The 24,974-nt window shown below is 47.2% G+C and overlaps 1 protein-coding gene across 1 annotated transcript in view; it reads right to left on the reverse strand.

The window, feature by feature from the left end:
• The window catches only part of LOC119399273 (phenoloxidase-activating factor 2), a 239,389-nt gene that overhangs the window by 14,579 nt on the left and 199,836 nt on the right, over positions 1-24,974 (reverse strand). Inside the window, exons 6-7 of the mRNA XM_037666088.2 lie at positions 8,558-8,732; positions 8,205-8,362 (exon numbers count right to left, since the gene is read on the reverse strand). Coding sequence (XP_037522016.1) covers positions 8,205-8,362; positions 8,558-8,732 — 333 coding nt within the window. The remainder of the gene's footprint in view (positions 1-8,204; positions 8,363-8,557; positions 8,733-24,974) is intronic.

Here is a 24,974-nt window from a genome sequence, read left to right on the forward strand (position 1 = left end):
AAACAACTGGTAGCCCGACGGTACAATTTCATCGTCGCGAATGAAAGCGTGCAACCATGACTCAGTGATAACGCAAAAATGAGGATCATGCAACAAAAGAAATTCTTCCAACTACCCTACGTTATTAACAATGCTTGTTGCATTAAAACTAGGTAAACGAAGCTGTTTCGGTACTGACTCACTCAATCCCGCGCCGATAGTTAGCGAATATCGCAACCAGCGCCCCGCTACTGAACGAAGGATGAATGGATGGATGCTATGAGCGTCCTCTTCATAACGGGACGGTGACGTTCGTCACAAGTCGCGACAAAAAAGACAATGAGAGCACCCTTTTTTTTCTAAGTTGGGCTAATACCTTGCCTACTTCTATTAATTCGATCTTATCATAGCAAAAAACAAAAAAAAAACAAATTCACAGCCCAGCATGCTGACGCTTACGGCAGAATGACCTTATTTTTCCCACGACTTATTTTCCTCCCTTTTCTCTACTTTTCTGCCACCAATGCTCTGCCCGTCTATTAGTTATTTCTATCGCGGGCGTGTTCAGCTTTCCATTGCTGTCCCTAAAACCCAATGCAGCATGTGGGCTCGTGCTCAAACATATACCTGGGTGGATATCTCCACATTCAATCAGAATGTGGTTCCGTCGTTTCCTTATCTTCCCCACAGCATGTGCATTGTTCTTCTCTAATGAATCACGCTTTATAAGTACGCGTTCTAAGGAAAGCCGACCTTGCTTCAAACAGTAAAGTGCTTCCCCTTCAATTATCGTAGAATGCCTCCCTCCTTACTTTGTTTTTGCCCTTTCGGTAGTGACTCACAGTCTGTTTTTAGGAGCTGGCTCGCCAGGTGCTTAAGCTAGGGCGAAGTCGCGCACCGTAACCTTAGTTCTATAAGTGACCTTTACAGACGCAGCTCGCGCGAAAGAGAAGTCTTCTTTCTCTTCTTCTTCGAGCGCCTTGATGATGATAATAAAGCAGGTAATACAACATATAGCATAGCCAACTGTAGCATGCGCACGCTCGCGCGAAACAGATGTCTACTTCCTCTTGTTCTTCAAGCGCCTTGATGAAGATAAAAAAATCACAGCATATCCACAGGTTGAATGATGATGAATGGGCGAAGCTCGTTGTCTCTTCCAAATGACGGCTTTGTGGTCCGTGAAATGGAAGGAGAGCGGTTCTTGTACGGGTTGCAGTAGGACGTTCGTAAATGCAATGTCTATACATGTCCTGTACGCGCATTTCCTCGCCGCTTCTCGGGCTCTCACAGTTTCTGCATCCGCTTCTCGGCGCCGCCGTGCACCTTCTGCTTCGCGGCCTCGAACGTCAGGATCCGTATCTCGGCGCCTCCGTGCAGCTTCGGCTTCGCGGACTCTCACCTCCGGGTTCTGTCTGCGAGCGCGCGCTGCAGCCGCCGTCCGTGCCCTCCGCTCCGCCGCCTTGTCTTCGCTGTTCATGGCGCCGCGTCGAGAGAGGAAGCCCGCCAAGAGCGACCGCCTTTTTGACTCCTAACGCAACACGTGGCGCTCTCCTATCACACTAACCCCACACGCAGCGCGTGCCTCCACGCCATCAAGTGAGCAATTCACGTACTGACACAGCGCAGCGCCATCCCGTGAAAATAGCGAGAAGCAGCTGGGGTGGCTACGACAACAACGGAGGGACTGAGCCACAGCGTAAGGAGCTTCGCCCCTAATAACGCTGGCAAAACCGCATGTAGCATAGCCAACTGTAGCATGCGGCGCTCCCTCCACTCCGGCGCGTGCTCTAGTTTGATAGGAGACCGCAAGAGGGCCACAACTGTGCGCTTCCTCTCTCCTTCGACAGTCGTCAGTCAGTACGCTTCGATACTAATAACATGAACGAAGAAGACAAGGCGGCGGAGCGGGGGCTCGCAAGGCAGCAGCAGCGCGGGCTCACTGCCAAGACCCTGCGGTGAGAGCTCGAGAGGCCGAAGAAAGACGTCAGCGTCGTGTGGACACCGAGATACAAGCCCGCGAAGTCGAAGCAGCGCGGAAGCGGCAGCAGGAGAACCTCATTGAGGTACGGGGGCGGGATGCAGCAGCCAAGCACCGAAAGCGGTCGCTACCTGTAGTTGGTGGTCCCGACGAGCGCTTCAAGCGCGCTTTCCTCTACCACACGTTCGGCCACAGCGGCAAGGTCTGCGACCACTTGTGGTTCGACAACAACTTGACCACAATCGCTACTATTACAAGGTGTCAGGTCTTCATATGACAGTAGAAGAATTGTGCGGAGCATTCACAGTTTACCCGATTATCTCCGAGCCTGCTCCTCAATCACCATTCACTTCGTGGATATGGCGTGATTTTTTTTCTCCATAGCTGCCTTCCAGTAAATCTTCTCCGCCTCTCTGACTTTTCGCTCAACGTTCTTTGTTCCCATATCGCTTACACTGCCGGCCGTATATTAACTGGTGAGCCTCCTAGTTCTTTTTCTTCACTGTGTGTCAACTGTCTTCCTATGCAAACAACGAAAAAACTGCCTGCCCTTCTACTCTTATATTCCTTAGCCTCTCTTCTAACCTCAGTTTGCTCTGAGCTTCGCTCGACTCTAAACCAGCCCATCCCATATCGCCCTTTACAGCATCATTTGTCGTCTTCCCGTGAGCACCCAACGCGAGGCATCCCACAGTCCTTTGATTTACATCAATTCCTGATTGCACCTCTACCCTCATGAACACCACTGAGTTCCCAAAAGTAAGCCCAGGAACCGTTACACCTTTCCACAGACCTCGAAGCACCTCGTACCTATTTTATACCCACAGCGCTCTGTGCTTCATTATTGCAGCATTCCTCTTTCCTTTTGCTGCCGAGGCTTTTTCCTGTACCTTCATGTATCTCACTCTCATTTACCCATACTCCGAGGTACTTGTATTGGCTTACCCTCAGTAATTCTTGGCGTTGTATTGACACCGTCTGATCACAGGGATCATTGAATACCATCAATCCACACTTCGTTACACTAAATCCTAGTCCAAGAGCTTCACCTTTCCTTCCGCATATATCCGCCAGCCGCTGTATATCATCTCCACTGTCCGCAAATCAGACAATATCGTCCGTATAAAATAAACGTGGAAGCTTCTGCTCAATGATCACGCCTCCCTGTTTGTGTAACAGATTAAAACCAATGTTGCTACCTTCTAGCGCTTTTTTCATACTCACTATGTACAGCATGAATAACAGCGGGGACAAAGGACATTCCTGCCTCAGCCCCTTTGCTAATATCAACGTTTTCTTTGCTACATAATCCTTCCCATTCTGCGCAAACTCTAATTTCTCGGTATATCTCCATCAAAAGATGTATACAGTCGTCGCCTTTGCCCATTCCTTTCAATATATCCCACAAGATTTCCTGATTAACGTTGTTGTACGCCCCAGTGATGTCTAGAAAAGCCACGTACAAGGGACTCTTTTTCTATTTTAGATATTTCTATACACCGAGTGAGAACAAACAAGTTATCCTGTAACTGCCTGTCGACTCGAAATCCGTTGTGAAGTTCTCCCAAAATATCGTTATGTTCTGCCCATGTTTCTATTTTCATTTTTACTGCCTGCATCGCCAACAAATATATAGTACCAATGTAATGGTAAGTTCTTACGGATGGGTGTATGAATGCCATGAGCGTATCCTTTATGACGGGGCGAGGACGAGTGTGCCTCCAGGCTCGACAAAATAGAAATATATTTTTTTTCTTTTTCCCTTCTTTTTTTTTAATGTTGGCCTAAGGTGTACACTTAAATTAAAGCTATCTTACTACAGCAAAAAAACGTAAATTCTTAGCCCAGTTCTCTGCCCTTCACGTCAGAATGTCCTTATTTTTTCCAATATTTATTTTTGTCGTTTCTCTCCAATTTTCTGCCAACAATACTCTAACCGTATCTTACTTATTGCAATCGCGGGTCTGTTCAGCTTTCCATTGTTGTCTCTAAAACCCATGGCTTCATGCAGGCGCATGCCCAAGAAAAGACCTGTCGTATATCTCTAGATTCAATCAGAACATGCTCCGCCGTTTCCTTATCTTCCCCACAGCGCGTGAATTGTTCTTCTTCTTTACTGAATCTCGCTTTATAACTACGCGTTCCAAGGCAACCCGATCTCACTTCAAACAGTAAAGCGCTTCCCCTTGGATTATCGTAAAATGCCTCTCTCCTTATTTCGTTTTTTTTTCTTTTCGGTAGTTACACAGAGCCGGTTTTTTCTCCATAGCTGCCATCGAGTAAATCCTCTCCGCCTCTCTGACTTTTCGCTTAAAGGCCAACTCCGGCGATTATATGACCATGTGAAAATAATGGTGTTTTTATGTTCCTGAGACACTCCTGTCACGTGTCCGATAGTAGAAATACTCGGCAAATTGGACAACAATTTTAAATAAGCAAACAAGTGCAACAACGAAACCGAAACCCAGCCGAGCAGTACTGTCTTCGCATGATGTGTAAGTCGGCAAAAACCGGAAATCGTACGAGGCATGCCGGTCCCGCCAGCGCCTAATATGACAGCCGCGAAAGCGGCGAAGAGCAGACGCTCAGGGGAAAGGTGACGCCGTCGCAACAGCCGTACCATATCTGTGACGGACCGTGCTACGTGCACAAGCTCCTCGGAGCGGTCGGAAAATGACAGCTGCGATTCGGACGCATTTGGAGGCCAACTAAAATCGCCATTCCTCTACGATGAAGTACAACACACCTGTTTAGTTATTTGTTTGCCTGGTTGCACATTCCACCGCCAGATGGCACCACCTGTCCAAACGGTCAAGTTTGCGGGGCCGCGATCGGGTAAAACGCTATTGCTGAGACGTTTGTGGGCCAACTAAAGCTTCTTAACGTTGCTATGGGAAGAGTGCATAAGTTTGGCAATAGCGGCTTTCAGCATCGCGTTGGTAGGGCCAAAGGAATTTAATATAAGCCAAGTACGAGCCACCTTTCGCACGACGCGCAGCCGATAGGCCCGGTCACAGTTCACCCTGCAGTACATACGTAACGGAAAGTGTTTCCATATGGTAATGTTCACACACGTGCACTCTTCAGCCGGTACCGTATTACCGCACTTTCCTGGCGGTAAACCGGCCCTGCTAGCTAAAACACTCCAATACAAAGACGCGGGGTAATCGTTAGGTACGAGTGTTTCGTGACTGTCAAGGTAGTTATACGGAGAATCGTGTGCAGCCCACAACACAACACCACTTGCCACCCATCGCATGCACGCCCACAAGGAACTCAAATTTGCACACCCAGCCAACGAAGCGCTGGCCAAACGGACACAATTGTTGCCTTGTGAATAGCAGACGCTGTTGTGCCACCTTGGTTCCGTCACTTCCTGCTTGCCAAAAATGACGTCACGCTCACAATGTTGCCAATAATTCTGGGAAGCAAGGTGGAGAAAGTCGGGAAAATCAATAAAATTCGTGTTTAATGAATCTGCGTATCTTTCCAGCCTGTAATTTGGCATAAATGATGGGAACGTGAAAAGGAACGTGCCCAGAGAATGTTGTTGAAATCCAGTGACCTCGAAAAATCACCGGAGTTGCCCTTTAACGTTCTTTGTTGCCATATTGCTTACACTGCCGGCCGTATATTTGCTGGTGAGCCTCCTAGTTCTTTTTGTCCACCGTGTGCCAACGCTCTTCCTATACAAATAGCTGAACAACTGTCTGCCCATCTAGTCTTACATTCCTTAGCCTCTCTCTTAACCTCAGGTTGCTCTGACTTTCCGTCACCTCAAAACTTGTCCATCCCATATCGCGCTTTACAGCCTCATTTGTCGTCTTCCCGTGAGCGCCCAACGCGAGGCGTTGGGCGACGTATCTCGGAGACGACGAGCGCGCCACCTGTCGGTGTCATGAGAAAAATTTTCAAGTACACTTTGTAAATGCCAAAGTGTGTTCGGCGAAAGCCTGTGGCGATTCGACTGACTACGCCGTGGTTTCGGGAGAATCCACATTCTTGCGGCGCTTCTCCGAACCGCTTGACGTGCAATCATCACCGGGCCGCTTGGGAGCCATCCGACTAACTCGACTGCTGCAACGAGACGTCTGCCGAAGGAGCGTTGCCGCACGCACCGCTGTGCCATCGCGTGATTGATGAGAGAGTGTGAGGGGGGCACAGATGGACGCTGCCGCTGGACGTCGCCGCCGCAGTCGCGCAACAGTGGCGCAACGCGCATTAGGAAGGAGCAACGCGCAAGTGTTGCTATGAGCCGCTGTGCATCACGTGCTTGCGTTCAGAGTGTGAGGGAAAGAGGCCACAGCTGGCACCATTTCAGGGCACGGACGGACGGACGCCGCGAATATGAAACGTTAAAGGTTTTCGCCTGAAAATCGTGGGCAGCTCCCCTCTTACTGAATGCTGGAGAAGTTCACGAGGAATGCGATGCCGGTTTGTGGGTAACTAATCTTCAGAGGGAGGTTGGGGAAGTGCAATTGCATGCTCTCTCCCTGTGTTTCTTTTTTCGCAGCATGTATATGCGCTCGCACCTCGGGATCGGCTGTATACCGACGTTTAATTCGCTTGTGTTTCTGTGGCTGCGACCTTGCGATTTTCTTTTGCGTTGTTGCCGCTTGGCTGATGTGTCCTGTTTTCCTATCGTAGGGTTGAGCCGTAGTCGTTCTTCGTCTGCTCGCTTATCCCTGAATGCGGGATCCGCTTTCCGTCGACACTGGCGTTCTCAGGCGAGCGCGCGCTGTTATTCTAGGTGAGCCTCCTCAGCGGCGTCTGTGGCGGAAAAGCGCAAGAGCGCAGACGTTGCCCGACGGAAAGGGATGCTATCGCCTGTGGCGCAGTATGGGCGTTCATGAAGTGGCAGCAATGGACGCACTCGGTCAGTCAACGCTGTCACGCGACAAGGGCGCCATCAGCCCGGCCACAGCCACGCGCTCATGCGGCGAAGCTCGGCGGCTGCTTCGCTTGGAAATGCATTGTCACGGATGGACGCTGTTTGGCTTCGGTCGATAAGTGCATTGCACTTAAAAGCACCAGGCCGACTTGCGCGGCGTACCACCGTCGATGCTGAGACCTCCTCGTTCAGCCATCATAGCGCAGCCTTAAAAAGGAACCATAACCAACTCGCCAGGCATCACATTCTTGCGCGTACAAGCGAATTGCACTGTACATTGTGTTTCCGTGGCGCAAGGTACAATGTATTGGGCCGCAGTGGGCTCGCATTTGCAATAATGTCTTGCGCCAAAAATTTTCGCAAGATAATATTTCAGCCAATCACGATGACCGACATATATCAAGCGAAGCCGGTTCACCAATGCATCGTGTTTCCATGGGACAAGGTACAATGTACGTGCCGTACTGGGCTTGTATTAGCAGTAACGTCTGATGCTAAAAATTTTCGCAAGAAAATATTTCAGCCAATCACGTTGAGGAACATATATCAAGCGAAGCCGGTTCACCAATGAAAAAACGCACTTACGAAAGGGAAGTTTTGTGAATTGCCCTGGTTCTCGAGCTGGCTGAGTGTGCCACCTTTTTCGTGAACTCTTATGAGCTTTTTTTTCCCGCACGGGAACAGAACCAGAAGAAAATTAGTGCACGTACGTTCTGCGTTCTGGAATAGCGCAAATAACACTCAGGGACAGAGGCGAGCCCCTGTCTGTTATTTGCGCTATTCCACAATGCATTCGTACCAACTAGCTCGGCTTTCTTTACTACTGCACGTTCTGGGCAAACCGAACCAGTGCTTGTTGCGGTTCGACGCCCTGCTTAAACCAAACCTTTTTTTTTTTTTTTTGAGGTGGTTCATGGTTCATTTCAAAACAATTCATAAGCGTATGTGCAATTTCGCGTCACGAAAATGCTCTAGCTAGAGTCGCACGTTTTTTATGGTGACTGCTGCCCTGTTATTGCGCTCACTGTTCTACGACTCTACTTCAGCAAAACATATGCTGCAATTTCTGTCAGTACCGTTGTACTACCAAATTCATTGCCATGTTTCGTAAAAACTAGGAACACAATTAGCTGTTTGGTTGAATTGCCGCGTTTTCTGCTGTCGTTTTTTTCTTTAATTCCGATTGCTTTATATTTTATCGCTCTTGTACAACTTGCCCGTGTATCACTTTTCACACGCCTGAATAATCTGAAAGCTATATTTCTTAGCTGTTGCTTGAAGGTATTTATACGTTCATTTTTAAAGGCTTCTCCGTAGTCAGCGCTTCTCCGTGGAAGTGGGAAATGTGCAAACCTGGCAGGCAGCCGCTCCGCCCTCCCCGGCGACGCACATGGAGCCTTTGTCGAGCTCGAACGATGGGCCCAGCATGGTCTTCCTGAGGACTTCTTGGCAGGCCGTTCTTTCCACGATGCTAACGTTCGCCTTGGTAAGCACAGAAGACAGGGACCCGCCTGCACGAAGGATTCATTGCAGCATCGGTCCGTTCAAGGTAACTTCACACAGGCGAATATTCAGTCTCAGAATGCTCGTTGTGTGCCAGTGTACTGTGTGAGGCAACACTTTTTGTCTTGTCAGTGTCTCGGTCATACAGAAGTAGAGACGACGCGTAGAAAATTTCAAGGCGTAGCTGGGATAGCGAAACTTACGCTTGAGGTTCTTTCCCCAGCCACTGACGACACAGTGCTTGCCGACGAAGGATCCATCCTCAGGCTTGGCCAGCACTACTCGCCCTATAGTGGGCGTTGTGGCCACCTCTTCCCGAAGCTTCAGCACGGCCACGTTCCGTATTTGCGCTGACCTGAACTTGGGATGCACGATTACCTAGACGCAAAGGAAGCGTGCCACACTCTTAAGAAAAGTTAGTAGACACTTCGTAAACGCACGTGTTTACTAGTTTCTAGCGTATTTTCCTACCTCCGCGGCACACCTTTTTACTAGCCAGCAGCTAGTAAAGCTTGCAAATTATGCCGTAACTAACTACGGAGGCTTTCTTAATGCGTTTTACTAGGTAACTACTAAGTCACCCATGGTGCCAGATGCTTCGTAAACACAGCAGTACATTATGCCGCAGTCGTGGCAGTATTATGCAAAATTAGCACAAACTTTAATTTTCTTCATTACGTTGGAGTAACCGTTTCGTACTACGTGATGGCACACTTATATGCAAATATAGGGCACAAGATAATGGGCGCATAACATCAGTTATTCTTCTGAATTCTACGGCTGCTTACGGGTACTAGAGCACTGCACAGGCTCGGGCTTGTTCATCTTGTTTCGCTATATCACGTGTCTGAAGGTCAACTCCGCGTACGGGCCGCATTGACGAAAATTACTCCTGCGACGGCCAGGACAGTGACGCAGGTAGGAGCGGGGGGAGGGTAGGGGTACGTTGTACAAGATGTCAGCTAACGTTATCATTTGAAAGAAGACCTTTCCCACAGCTTATATATGGGTGATTTCTGAAGGGGATGACACATATCGATAGCTATCTCCAAATGACTAAAATCTGGACGCCGATTCTCAAATACAGAGTTTTCTTTCACGGTTATGTATCGGCACATGGTGACCGCAGGGGGTGTCTCACGAAAAACACAATGTTTTAGACCTGTCATGCCTGTGTAGCTCAAGAACGTACTTACAAAGAAAATAAAAAAAAAGACAAACGAAGACTGTCATGTGCGGACCGCGGGCCGCAAGCGAGAGGTCCGCGGGCAGCGTGTTTTAGACGCCTGCGCTATATAGTGCGAGAGCTACATGATACTGCCCCAATAGCTTTGGAATGTGCAGGAATAACATAGATCAATTAAAGAAAGCGTAGGGCAGAGTATATTCGCTTGTCGAAATATCTGGCTTGAAAAAAGACAATTACGAATTTCCTGCTGCGTGATGTCCCCTTACTTCGAACCATATGTATTCAACGAGTAAGCGTCTAGAAGCATTTTCGTGCCTTGATCTTCAAATGAGAACGAAATCACTTCGTCCACCTCTTGCCAGTCCTACCCGCGTAGTCCAATGGCCACCTTCTATTGGTACAGCGTCGTTAGGAAGGCATACACCATTGTAATATGGGAAAAAAGAGCACAGTGCAAACAGTGCATAACATACACTGCTGAAAACTGCAAGGAGAAGCCCTCAAAGAGGAGCTTTATGGATGCTATTGAAGAGTGGCACGATGTTGGGGAACGAGATAAATGAAGGGATGAGCTGTACAGCTATGTACTTTCTGCAGAGGTCCACAAAGACATCCTAAACTTGCTCCAGTGGTGTAAGTTACGAACAACTACTGCCGACGCCTTCAGAATTCGCAACGCAGTTGTGCGCCCCTGCGGCTAGCGCAAGCAGTGCAAGAAATTTTAGCGCGCCAGGTGTGTGATGCAACAGCGCATGGCGTGCTAAAAGCCGGAATCTCTTGACAGTTTGATTTTTTGCACTATAACATCTGAAGAAATAAACTATAACCTATGTCACAAGAAATACTGTATATACTAGCAATGGTGTGATATATGAAAAGAATGTTATGACAAATAGTTTTTGCGTCGTTTCGGCTTCTTATACTTATATCAAACAGTACACGTGGTGCACATGGTTCATTATAATATTTATCTATAGGTTTGTGTATTTACAACAGGGCTTCCTCCTTTATTTTTCTTGCTGTGACAAGATGCTACTGTGTTGAAAACAGATGCTAAATATCCAGAAGGGTGCACGATCGGCTTTGTCGTTAGAGCATGCTTTAAATTTCAATATAGAGCGCAATAAAAAGAAAGTGAAGAGAGCGTTCTGTTCTCTGTATCCTCTGTGTTTATTGCGCTCCTTATCGAAACTGAACTCATGCTGCAAATTACTTTCCTTGCTACAACATTATCTGCTACAAAACGGCCTTGATGATCCCCATTGCATTCGCAGAAAAAATCCGTATGGTATACCACTGCCGCACAAATGTTCATCGCACCCAGTATGTCCTCTCATCTGTTTCCACCATGAGCCCCTATTTACAAGAAATTACCGTAGGTTACAATATAATTGTTTGCGACGCATGCGCCAACAAAGCGCAGATATTAAATGCGAAGCATTTCTTAGCGAACCTCAGGCACATTGGCCGTTTCTATCTATCTATCTATCTATCTATCTATCTATCTATCTATCTATCTATCTATCTATCTATCTATCTATCTATCTATCTATCTATCTATCTATCTATCTATCTATCTATCTATCTATCTATCTATCTATCTATCTATCTATCTATCTATCTATCTATCTATCTATCTATCTATCTATCTATCTATCTATCTATCTATCTAGCCGCCTACGTCTGGGCGCTCGCCTGGTCGTCTCCATAACTTGTAATATACTAAAATTGGCAGAGCAGGAGATCATTGTATGACGAACACGATTCACTGGTGATGACATGAATAACGCAAAATACCTGTCGCATACGTCATGAAACCCTTTCTCTCAGTCACGTATGACACATACCCGTAAACGAGAGTTAATGTTATGCGGATATGTGCCACAGGTGATACAGAGTCTCAACCAACACAGTAACTGCGAACACACACACTGACACGCAAGGAAAGTGATAATAATATTTGTTGGGGTTTTATGTCTGAAAACCACGGCATCATATCAGAGATGCCGTAGCGAAGGGCTCCTGAAATTTTGACCATCGGGTATTCAACGTGTACTGAGGTCGCACAGAACACGGGCATCTAGCATTTTGCCTGCATAGCAATGCGCCCACCGCGGCCGGGATCGAACCAGCGCCCTTCGGGTCAGCAGCCGAGCCCCTTAACCGATACACCGCCGCTGCGGACGCAAGGAAAGTGAGGAAACTGAAAACAGAACACCCCTGGCAAGACGCTCAACTACCATCCACTCGTCCACGTGGCCCACGTGGCAGACCACGTGGATTACGCACAAACCGGCGTCAATTCAATGCTTTCCACAATAAATCTGCTGAGAGAACCAGACCTCCATCTTTACCGGCGAGCTGAACATTGATTTATCAAGACCCAACAACGCTTGGTCCTTATACTGCGTGAAAGACGTATTGGATGTGGAGAAGGCATCAAAAGACCTCGTTGCCGCGTCCACGACAGGAGACATCGTAGATCATTTCATCATAAGAGGCATCCAGGATTTCCACCAGCTGCACTATACCTCGCACTTCACTACACTTTAGACTCCTCATAGCTGCTATCACGAACGGATCCGATTAACAAGTCCGGCTGCAGCTGCTGGTGCTCACTGATCACTATGACGATGACCTTGTTCAAGAACTGTCAAGAACCCCTTCTACACATACACACGGGTTCGTGAAAAGTGCGCGCGTTCTCCGTCATAACGGACAAGTATAAGCATATCTGTAACCGTGACTGTAACGTACGTGCAGTGTGCCGGCGCGTGCCACTCGGATCTTTATATATCTAGGGAAACTTTCCTGAATGAAGTGTAGTTGCGAGTAACGCCTGTCCTTTGCGTCTGTGTTCGTTCTTTTTCCGGTTCGGCTTTGCGCTATCTAGTACTGAAGACTATAAGCACTACATATCAGCTTACCGCGTCTAGGTGTTGGTAACACCCATGTTGCTGTTGCCATCGTTACGCAACTGTAAACAACTGGTTATATAATAGATATGCGACTCTTCAACATATGAATGTGGGTGTACCACTTCCATATTTCTAAAGCGTGATTCTGTAACGTTTGGCTCAATGTGAAAAATTATGCCACAGTCACCATCCCGCGCATGTTTCGCATAACATCGATTCCCACGGTACGTGGGATCTGCCAATTTTTTTTATATTTAAAATGCCTCGCTGTCGATTTCGTGTTCGGGCAACACCACATAGATTATTGGCTCGGCCCCCAGTTGGACTCAATCAGCGGTCGGGCCGGGCCGGGCCGGGCCCGGTAGGGGAAATTTTTTCGCGGGCTTGGGCCGGGCCCGGGTCTGGCTTTGAGTCACCGGGCAGGGTTCGGGCGGGTAAACGTGAATGAGCTCTCGGGCCGGGCTTGGCCCGGGCCGAGAATCACGGCCCGTGCAGTGCTCTAACGGGTACACGTTGAGCTATCCCAAGGTAGGAGCATAAATAGCACTCAAGCTGCGGTTGTAGTAGACGTCGGGCACGAGTTCGGTATGTGCGCTTCTGTGCGTCTTCTGGTTTGTGGTCCGTTTATGCCTCTTTGTATGTTGTTGTGATGAGTACTTGCCATGGTAAATATTTGAAGTAATTAGCTCTCATTAATCAGTGTACGAGGACAATGCCATTTGGTTTTTCTTATTTTATTTTATAGATGCTTTTGTAATAGAATCAACTTGATATGGCAATGTGCACGCACATGTAAACAAAATATTGGCGTCAACCTGTGGTCTAGGTTAGTACGGTTGCTGAGTTGCTAGTGCGGCCACTAACAGCTCGGTAATGGGCTACAGATTCCTGTTAGTACTATTCACTTGCTAACCTGCATTTTACTACCTTCACTGACTAAGAGGTTAGTGCTCTTTTGTGACAAGTAAGCGGTTAAGATTTAGTTGGTGAATGTGCCAACCTTTTTTTTCTAAGAGTGTACGGTATGGAAAATACCGGAACCATGACTGCTCGAATAATCCAAGTGACATTGTAAGAATGCAGAGAACCAGCAAGGCAACGTATGATGCGTTTAGTGCAGAGGGACTCATCTCAAGCGTTTTTCTTTGACCACGTTGTGTCATCTAGCGGTGCCGCCAAAATGTCCGTGGATGTTTGGTGCAACGGTGTGTGCCGCGCACACATCTCGAGTGAACGGCGAAAGGTTCTGATTCACTCACCGATTTGTCAGTGGCAGAAACGCGGTTACGGTGACTGAAAAGTGGCACATCACGAACACACTCATTGAAAGTGTTTGCATAAAAGTGACAGAGAAGCGAAGTAGAAAGGCAGGGACGGGAACCAATCACGCGCACAGTTCCCAACACAACACGTGCGGAGGGGTAAAGAGGAATACTACATAAGGTTACACAGGACACTGCAAAGCTCTCCAAGGAGAGGAAAAACCTCGTTAAGAAATGTCAATGCATAGAAGTCTCAACCACGATAGACAAAATAGAACTGGTACAGCTTACGAAGTTCATCAGTAGGCGTAAGGTAGCCGACATAAGAAGGTATTACATGGAGATAATTGAACATGCTCTAAAGTGCGGGTGAAGGCTCAAAGCGGTGAAGAGAAACTGGGCACAGGCAAAATCCATATATATGCACTCAAGGACAAGGAAGGCAGATACAAATACGGATAGGATAGGTAAAGTAGCGGAGGAGTTTTACAGAGATCTGTACAGTAGCCGGGACAACCAGGACGATAATCTAAGAAGTATTGAGTAGGGTGAACTTGTCGGCTAGTTGGTTGAACATATCGTAGGGGGAAACAGCGCGAGGACCAGGACAAAAATAGGCACACATATAACCACACGTAGCGCTGTTTCTTTCTTTTTTTAACCACAGCCCTACGTGTGGTTATGTGTGCGCCTATTTTTGTCCTCGTGCTCGCGCTGTTTCCCCCTACGGTAGTAGAGTAGCCCGGAGGAAATGGATATCCCACCAGTAACGACAGGAAAAGTATGAAAGCCTTGGAGATATTCCCAGGGATTTGGGATGGATAGATGGATAATTGCTATGATCACAACCTTAATAACGGGGCGGTGACATGTGCGCCACCAGGCTCGACAAAAAAGAAAAAGCTCCTCTTTTTTTCATAAGTTGGCGTAATGCCTCATCTACTACAATTAAATCAGTCTTAGTCTAGAGAAGAAACAACAAATTCACAGCCCAGTTCTCTGCTCCTTATGGCGTTATTTTTCCTGCTATTTATTTTTGTCCTTTCACTCTAGTTTTCTGCCACCAATAATACTCTAACCGTAGCTTACTCATTTCTATCGTCGGCTAGTTCAGCTTTCCATTATTGTCCCTAAATATCAAGGCTTCTTGTAGGTCACAATTGTGGCGGTTTGGGCGTGCTGGTATGACATGACCAATAAACTCTAAGCGCACAAACAGACGAGGACAAAAAACACGTATGACACACAGGCGCTAAATTTCAACACTTTATTGAAGCCAGGAGAACATAACATATAAGGGCGCACGTGACCTTGATTGACGCCGGCGCAGCAGGCATAAAATACGACACATCAATGAATTCGCAGGGAACACAATTCTTTGAAAGATAGTGCAATCGATGGTTTGGCCACACATTTATCTCCTGAACTATCTAATTATCTCCCACGCGAGTTCACTTTTGCTTCTTGTTACAAGTGTGCATTTATTAAACATTCGGAAGCACTTCTTTTCCACACGGTGCCTATTTCATATGGCAATACCTAAGTAGGCCAAAGCGGGGGGGGGGGTGTAAACGATCGCCTCAGGGAACATTGTCCAAATGTTAGGGAAAAGTGCGGAGGCAAGGGAAAATAGACAACCACCCGTTTGTAGCACGAAGCCACAAGGAAATCCATACGGATTTTTCAGAAATAAAGCCTCTTAGTCGCTGAAAAATTCGTCCTGGTCCGGACGAAATCCTAGTTCAAGAGCTTCACCTTCCCTTCCGCATATATCCGACAGCCGCTGTATATCATCTCGACTGTCCGCAAATGGGTCATTCCAAGTGAAACGTCCCAGCCAAAAATTCGACCACCAGCCATTCTATTGAAAAAAATTGAGCTAGACGGTAACTGTGTGAGAGTGATTTTAGTAAAGTATTTTTGTTCAGAAAAATTATGTCGTCACGTGACGGCCCTTTGAATATTCCGGCGAGGAGGAAAAGTTGGGTGGGAATTAATTTTTTTCACTCGGGGACAGCGCAACACACACGAGGACAAGAGAAGGAAACGGACAACACGGCGCTGTGTTGTCCGTTTCCTTTTCTTGTCCTCGTGTGTGTTGCGCTGTCCCCGAGTGAAAAAAATGAATCCCAACCAACTGGCCCAACTTACCGTTTTGCTTGGGTGGGAATATATCATGCTTATTCACACTTGAAACTGGATGCAATGGCACATTGTGTTTTAAACCATTCTATTGTCATTGTTATTTCATGTGACGTCACAAGTAAAACCATATATTAATTTTCCGGCTTAAATAGGTTTAGCAAAAAAGCAAGAAAACGTACACATACAATTTTCCTAAACCGGCGGCAATGTTGCAGCCGCAAAAATTTTTTGGCTATTTTACGAGTCAACGTAGTATCTGCTAAAAACATTTTCAATCTTTGCAAACAAGCATTTATTGAGAAAAATGCTTGCAAAGATGGCAAAAAAAAGTCTTTTTTGGTAGATTCACTCGTAAATTAAGCATTGAGACCCTCTAGATATAAATATGTGAGAGGGTTCTTTATATGTTCCAACGTCTTCTCTTATGATGTGGAAATTTTTATTCCTGTAAATTTTGTTTAAAGCGAAAAAATAATTTTTGATGACCACACCTAATATCATCACTGGCAGGCACTACCGATCTCAGTTTACTGCAGAACGCGTGCTTTTTCTCGGCGATTTTTTGGGCTTACATGAGGACTCCGTGAGTTTTTCAAGCAAACTTTGGCAGCGTGATTTCGAATCATATAGTGTACATTTATATCGAAACTAGTTCACTTTTATGCCTTCATAACTGGCTTTCTTGGCACTAGGGGAAGTCAGGCAGACGAGCAGAGCATGGGCATAAGCGTTTGGCGGTGGTATTTATTGCCTGACTCTGCTTCATTTTATTCCATACGGATGCGTCATTCACATGATGCCTTGGTATCGGGTGTTTGACATTAGCACAAGAACAGCGTCTCATAATTTACCAACCCTTTCAAAAGGAAATCATGGCTTTCAAAGGTAAATTTCTTGTCGTTCAGGCCTTTGCTTTCCTATGTGGCGTCATCTGGTCGCATTTTCTGCACCTTAATTGTTAATGTCAAAGTAGGCTACCTAGTCATTCACACCGGCTTTCTCACTTGAAGTTCATGAGTGTTGGAGAATGATGTAATCCCAACATGAACTGCTGAAAGAGTAATAACTGTATCTGGGGTTTTACGTGCCAAAACCAAGACATGATTATGAGGCACGCCATAGCGGAGGGTTCTGCACTCACATCACACAGTACACGGCCTCTAGCATTTTGCCTCCATTGAAACGCGACCGCCGCGGCCGGGATTGAACCCGCGACCTTCGGGTCAGCAGCCGAGCACCGTAACCGCTACACCACCGCGGCGGACAGTGTTGAAAGAGTAGATGGTTCGAAATGGTACAGCTGTCGGGTCCCTTGACAAAGATCACCATGGCGAAACTCTGAGCGAGCTGGGTTCTGATTTCATGAATTATGGAATGTGGCACCCGAATAACTGTAACACCATTTACATTATTTTTGGTCCACCCAAACAAATCATGTCGTGGCGGTATATGACCACCATATGGCCTCCGTAGACTTGCTCTTGCTGCCAGATGTTTCAGTGGGCCGCCAACACCGTCGCATGCGTTTTTGCCATGTGAAGGGGCAAAGACGTTCAACTCTGCTGATAGGCTGTGGTCCTCCTCGTGGTAGCAAAGGTTCAAAACGTTATTTCTGTTTTATGTGTGTAGCCCTCTAGGGGCCCAGCTCGTCGTCCTTCTACTTTGTGATGCCTCATGGTCTTGAAATGGTCAATAGAGACCTAAAACAAGGCTGACAATGCTCAAAACCAGTGCAAACAAGCTAACAAGGTCTAAAATAATATGAACTACAGAACTAACCAAGAATCAATCGCAATAATTTACCTAAACTCACGGAAAACGCTTCTGTTTGCCAGCGCCTACCAGTCACATTGGTTGTGGACATCAAAAGTATTTTTTCCTTTTAAAAAAATTACAGAAATAAAAATTTTAACATCATAAGATAAGACGTTGGAGCATATAAAGAACCCTCTCACATATTTTTATCGCGAGGGCCTCAATGCTTAATTTACGAGTGAATCTACCGAAAAAGTCATTTTTTGTCAACTTTGCAAGCATTTTTCTCAATAAATGCTTGTTTACAAAGATTGAAAATGTTTTTAGCAGATACTAAGTTGACTCGTAAAATAGCCAAAAAATGTTTGCGGCTGCAACATTGCCGCCGGTTTAGGAAAATTGTCTGAATTTGTACGTTTTCTTGCTTTTTTGCTAAACCTATTTAGCCGGAAAATTAATATATGGTTTTACTTGTGACTTCACGTGAAAGAACAATGACAATAGACTGGATTAAAACACAATGTGCCATGGCACCCAGTTTCAAGGGTGAATACGCATAATATATTCCCACCCAAGTTTTCCTTCTCGCCGGAATATTCAATGAGCCGTCACGTGACGAGATAATTTTGCTGAATGAAAATGCTTTACTAAAATCAATCTCACACAGTTATCGTCTGGCTCAATTTTTTTTCAGTAGAATCGCTGGTGGTCGAATTTTGGGTTGGGACGTTTTACTTGGAATGACCCAAATAAGACAATATCGTCCACATAAAATAAACCTTTCAGCTTATGCTCAATCACCACGCCGCCCTGCTTGTGTCACAGATTAAAACCTATGTTGCTCTCTTCTAGCGCTTACTCCATCCTGACCACGTAAAGCATAAATAACAGCGGGGACAAAGTACATCCCTGTCTCAGCCCCTTGGTAATATCAACGTTCTCTTTGCTACATATTCCTCCTCATTTTATGCAAACTGTATTTTTTCGGCATAACTCTCTCAAAGGCTGTATGCTGTCGTTGTCTCTGCCCATTCCTTACAATATCCTACAACATTTGCTGATTAATGTTGTCGTACGCCCCAGTGATGTCTAGAAAAGCCACGTGTAAGGACCTCTTTTCTATTATAGATGTTTCTATACACTGCGTAAGAACAAACAGGCTATCGTCTAACCGCCCGTCGATTCGAAAAGCATTCTGAAGTTCTCCCAAAATATTATTATGCGCTTCCCACGTTTCCATATTTGTTTTTACTGCCTGCATCTCCAACCTCTATTGCACCGATGTAATGGTTAGCGGCCTACACGAGCGAATATTATCCTTGGCACCCTTTCCTTTATAGATTATGTTCATTCTACTTTTTCGCCAACAGTCCGGTATTCGCCTGTCCTCTAAGCATTTTGCTACGGCTTTCACCAGTGCTTCTTTAGTGTGATGTCCTAGTTCGTTAATGAGGCTGACGGGAACCCTAGACCCGGGCCAGTGCGCTTTGGAAATTTTCTTTCGGCCTTTTTCCACTTGAAATTCTCAAGTACTAGCTCCTTTTTCGGTTTCTCTCTCCGCCATGTTTTGTTCACCGGGGAAATCTTCTGGAGGACCTTTTTAAACGACTCGGCTGTTATCTTTCGGATGTAACGTGGCGTTTCGTACCCTTCCCATTGATATCCTCCTTCGTCTACTATGTGTTGTGGAATTGTGACAGAATTTCTACCTCACGCCTTTGTGTGGCTCCAAATATCCTAGGCGCGGCCTTCTTTTTTTCGTGAATCTCTGTCACCCAGCGTTCACTTTCACCTTTATTTTTGCCTCGATCAATTTCTGTACAATGGTTTCTTTCTTTAAATATAACTCCCACATTTAGTTGACTTCATCCTGCGGCCGCTTCTCCTTTTATGCCTGTCGATGCTCCCATGATGCTTCACGTCGCTTCTCTATCGCTTTCCAGAATTCCTTGTTCCACCAACTTTAACACGAAACTGTTATATGCCGGGGTCCACCAAGACTTCCATGACATATTTCCGTCTCCGTCACGGAAATACGTCCGCAAAATGAACGCCATCAGATGCAAAAAAAAACTATAGGAAAAAGCTCTCGTGACAGGAGTCGAACCCATGACGTCTAGGTCTGCGACGATGGCTGGCGGGCGTCTTGCCCACTGAGCTACCGCCTTTTTTTTTCTTTCTTTATTGCCTATGTACATACATGCAGCAGCGACAAGCAAATATATACAGAACAAAGAAAAAAAAGAAAATAAAAAATACAGTTTGCAGGCTACTTAAAATTGCTTCATCTGTAGAAGGCATTGACTTGATGACTTGATTTCGACTTGATGAAGCAATTCACGTACATCTTGCTGGTCCTTTTGTGTTTCCACAAATGAACACCAAACACATAGGGGAGATTGCATGAACGCACCTTTTATATTTCACACTTTTGTCTGCCAGTGCTTTTGGATGGATGAATGGGTGCTATGAGCGTCCCCTTTATAACGGGGTGGTGACGTGTGTGCCACCAGGCACGAAAAAAAAATACAGTCTCCCGCTAAAGGGGACCATGAGGCGATGCGAAGCCGGAGCACTTGCACGATCGCGTTCCGTTGGCGTTCGTTGGGCATGCTACCGACCTCGCGTCGTGGAACGCGAAGAGGAACACTACGCGCGTCGTGTCTTCCCTCTAGCCTGGCCGTTAATTCTCAGCAAGGCGTTGCTTCGGGCTAGTTGGTAATCCATAATTACGAGATTTATAGCGCGGAACTTCTACACAAGGGACAAAGGAACACACGAGCACAAGCGCTAACTTCCAACTAACGTTTAATATCTGCGCTCGCAAATATATACAGTGAAAGACAGAAAATAAAAGAAGAACCAGCTACAGCCACTCATCTGATCACCACCACACGTGTTCGTTGCATTGCATTTTACCAGCTGCCATCAAGATATCCCATTTCTCTTTGGGATAAGAGAAGGGATGGTGCGCTGTCACATTCGTAATCACCGCAGTTCATTGTTGCGGCTTCTATTATTTTACGCGTGCACCGGTCTTTGTCTCTAAACAACACTGCCGTATTGTCAATGTACGGTATGCACCCACACTCCTGGCAATGTTGCCCCAGGTGCCCTTGTCTTCCTTTTGCCACGTTGCCGCTGTGCTCCCTTAGACGGTTGTTGAGGCATCTTTCCGTCTGCCCGACGTATGTTCTGCCGCACGACAGCGGTATCCTGTACACAACACCTTCGGCGCATGCGACGTATCTGTTCTTGTGCTGTGTATTGCATTTCCTTTTTTTCCTTTTTTACTGGTGAAGTCAGGTTGCATAAGTTGGTCAATTTCTGGGGGGCTGACATGACGACTCTGACGCCTGCATTTTCGCCAATCTTCTTGAGACGGTGTGACGTTGAGTGCAGATATGGAATTACAGCCACCTTCCTTTGATCTCGTTCCTCTTTTTTGTCCGTTTGACCGTAGCAGTAGCTGAGGTTCTTCTGCGCAAGACGAAGAAGGCGTGTCAGCGGGATCAAACGGACAAAAAAGAGGAACGAGATCAAAGGAAGGTGGCTGTAATTCCATATCTGCACTCAACGTCACACCGTCTCAAGAAGATTGGCGAAAATGCAGGCGTCAGAGTCGTCATGTCAGCCCCCCAGAAATTGACCAACTTATGCAACCTGACTTCACCAGTAAAAAAGGAAAAAAGGAAATGCAATACACAGCCCAAGAACAGATACGTCGCATGCGCCGAAGGTGTTGTGTACAGGATACCGCTGTCGTGTGGCAGAACATACGTCGGGCAGACGGAAAGATGCCTCAACAACCGTCTAAGGGAGCACAGCGGCAACGTGGCAAAAGGAAGACAAGGGCACCAGGGGCAACATTGCCAGGAGTGTGGGTGCATACCTTACTTTGACAATACGGCAGTGTTGTTTAGAGACAAAGACCGGTGCACGCGTGAAATAATAGAAGCCGCAGCAATGAACTGCGGTGATTACGAATGTGTCAGCGCACCATCCCCTCTCTTACCCCAAAGAGAAATGGGATATCTTGATGGCAGCTGGTAAAATGCAATGCAACGAACACGTGTGGTGGTGATCAGATGAGTGGCTGTAGCTGGTTCTTCTTTTATTTTCTGTCTTTCACTGTATATATTTGCGAGCGCAGATATTAAACGTTAGTTGGAAGTTAGCGCTTGTGCTCGTCGTGTTCCTTTGTCCCTTGTGTAGAAGTTCCGCGCTATAAATCTCGTTAATTCTCACAGGGCGAGCGGGGAACGCGGTCTACAGGCGCGCGAGAGGGAGGCAGCGTAGGAGAGGAGAGAGAGGGGGGAGGAAACGCGCATGCGCTGGCGCTCATCGCGGCGCTGCGCCGGAGAGAATTCGGCATGTCGAGCCCGCATTTCAGAGAAGTCCCCCGAAGCAAGCGCTTTACTGAACGCGCACAGCGCTCTACCACTTGAAGGAGAGGAGACTAGAGGAGGAGAGTAGCGCATACGCCGCAAGAACAGAAGCGAGAACGCAGGAGAAGCGCGAGCAGGTGCTGGTAGAGAAGTGGAGAGAGTAACCCCTAGCTGTTGGAGAGAGGGAAGGAGGAGAGTTGCGCATGCGTAGTGTGAGTGCGGACTACCACGTCGCGGGACATACCCTCGAGCAAGAGATGCTTCGCATATAAAACGCGCCGTTGTTACGAACTAGACGTGTGCACGGGATCCGGGTAGCCCGAAAGCCCGAGTCCGACACGGCCCGCGGGCCGGGCTCGGGCAGGCCGACGTATTTTCACCTCGGCCCGGGCCGGGCTCGGACTACTTGGAGTTTTATCGGGCCGGGCTCGGGCCCGGCGCAAAGCCCGACTCAAGCCCGAAATATAGAGAAGGAGCGGGAATTGTTTTCCAGCACGCATACAGCGCCTTTTCCGCGACCGCCCTTTACCGCTTTTCCTTTGCATTAGCCACTTTAAACAACAGGGGAGTAGGTAAAGCACTGCCTCTGTTTCACTCCGACAAACAAAGAAGTGACCCCACCTGTGCTAGTGACGGCACCACGCGATTGTTCCGAGTTAGATTTAAGGCCAAATCCCATATGAGTGAAAATGCACGGGACAGCGACGAGCGACCCGACGTAGACCGCCTTCGTGCAAGCTGATGCTGACATGGGCATACCCCATACACGTGACGGCTTTGGCGAGTGAACTCCATTGTTGCTGGCATGAGGCCGTCTACTTGTATAGCAAACGTGCCGCGAACAGTCTCTATTAGAGACTGTTCGTCGTGTGTCGTTTGGTCATATTTGATATGCTCAATAAAATGCCAAATTACCGGAAAACGAAGTTTTGTTTTCGCAGCGAACATTCAAAAAGCCGGGCTGGGCCGGGCCGGGCCCGGGATTGTGTTTTCGTACGTCGGGCCGGGCCGGGCGGGCTCGCAGCCCTTTGCCGTCGGGCTCGGGCGGGCCTTCGACAAAGTCAGCGGGCCCGGGCCGGGCCCGGGCTCGGAAATACGGCCCGTGCACAGCTCTATTACGAACATCCAATTCGGCGCGTTTACAAGAGAAGTGTATTTTCGTCAACGTTTTAAAAACACACCGCGAGCTGGTGCTTTAGCACCAGCCACGCTCATAGTACCCATCCATATAAAAAATCACAGCATATCCACGGAGTGAATGATGATGAGTGGGCGAAGCTGCGGAGGTTCATCGGTAAACCGTGAATCTTCCGTGAATTCTGCCCAGTACATCATCACCGACGTGAGATCGGGCGCGTTTATACTAAAGCTTCGATGAGTTATGACGACTTGCAGCTCACTTTCATTTTACATGTACGCTGTGAATTTTCATTGTTTAGAAAACCATTGCTTTAGAAAACATCTGGCGTCTTTCGTTAAGCAGCTGGCGTCTTTTCGTTTTGCTTTAGAAACATCTGGCGTTCTTTCGTTTTGCTTTTAGAAAACATCTGGCGTCTTTCGTTGGTTTATTTCATCAATCAACGGCGTTTTGAACAGAAGTTTTATTGTTTAATCACGCACAGGAGAAATCTCACCAGGCACTACCTTGGAGGTAAACAATGGCTGCTAATGGGAATGAGAGACAGAAGAAGTCGGATTTTAGCTAACACTTAAACTTCTACTTCTACTAACGTTTCCTAGTGGAACATGCCAATGGCTGCTAATGGGGAATGAGAGACAGAAGAATTCGCTTTTAGTTAACGCGCACGCTGCGAATTTTCTATTGTTCAACAACGCACAGGAAAAATCTCCCACCGGCACCACCTTGGAGGTCAAGATCTGGTACTAGCGTTACGACTGGTTAAGCAATACTACGAGGGACGAACGGGTGCCGCCTTAAGGAGCTTCGCCCCTAAAAAAATAGCTCTCCGACGCTCGCCTGGCTGTCCCACCGCGTTCCCCGCTCGCCCTGGAAAATTGACGGCCAGGCTAGAGGGAAGACACCACGCGCGTAGCGTTTCTCTACGCGTCACCACGCTTTGAAGCAGTGCATATCGAGTATCAGTGTTTATTATGTGCTTGTTGATGTCATCGTTGCACGAGATTCACCATATGCGGAGTCCGCGCAAATGTTAAGAACTTCAGCTCCCACAAGGATTAAATCACTATCATGGGCGTTAGTCGTCGGTATGAAGATGTGCCACTAGGCGTAAACGTGAGTGCATCCACATGAAGCGGTGCTATATCTGGCAAACAACAGTAAACATTGTACAAGCTCTAATATACCAATGCAAACAATCAACTACTCCTGTGACGACACATTTCACTTTTTAACACGAAAGTGTTTTATGCCGGGGTCCACCAAGACTTCAGTGACGTATTTCCGTCACGGAAATGACGTCGAAAAAATATACACAATCAGATGGCAAAGAAAAAAAGGTACCGTCAACGGGCATCGAACCCACGACCGCTCGGTCTGCAACAACAGATGCCGGGCACGCTATCCACTGCGCCACGGTCACAGACTCTGGAGACTTTACGAACGCGCCTTTTATATCTACCACTCCCCCGGTCGGCTGGGTGGCGTTGACCTCTGGGAGTGGTAAGGTAAAGTAATTCGTCATTGCTGTGGCCTCCGCGACTAGCACCTGCAACGCGTTTCGCGTCCGTCCCATTCGGCGCGTTTTCAATAGAAGTTGAATTTTGTCAATGCCTTAACACACCGCGAGGTGGCGACCTTTGCCCAAGCGTCGTAAAAGCGTCAGCCTCGCTCAGCATTACGCTAATACAAACCAAAAATAGTTCTGCGACGCGCGCCTGCCTCACCTGGCTGTAACCCCGCGTTCCCCGTTGTCGCGCTCGCCCCGAGAAAAAAAGCGGCCGGGCTATGCCACCATAGTGGGGCTTTCGAGGCGACACGACGC

This window comes from Rhipicephalus sanguineus, chromosome 7 (assembly GCF_013339695.2).
Source record: "Rhipicephalus sanguineus isolate Rsan-2018 chromosome 7, BIME_Rsan_1.4, whole genome shotgun sequence".
In the NCBI taxonomy this organism is placed as follows: Eukaryota; Metazoa; Arthropoda; class Arachnida; order Ixodida; family Ixodidae; genus Rhipicephalus; species Rhipicephalus sanguineus.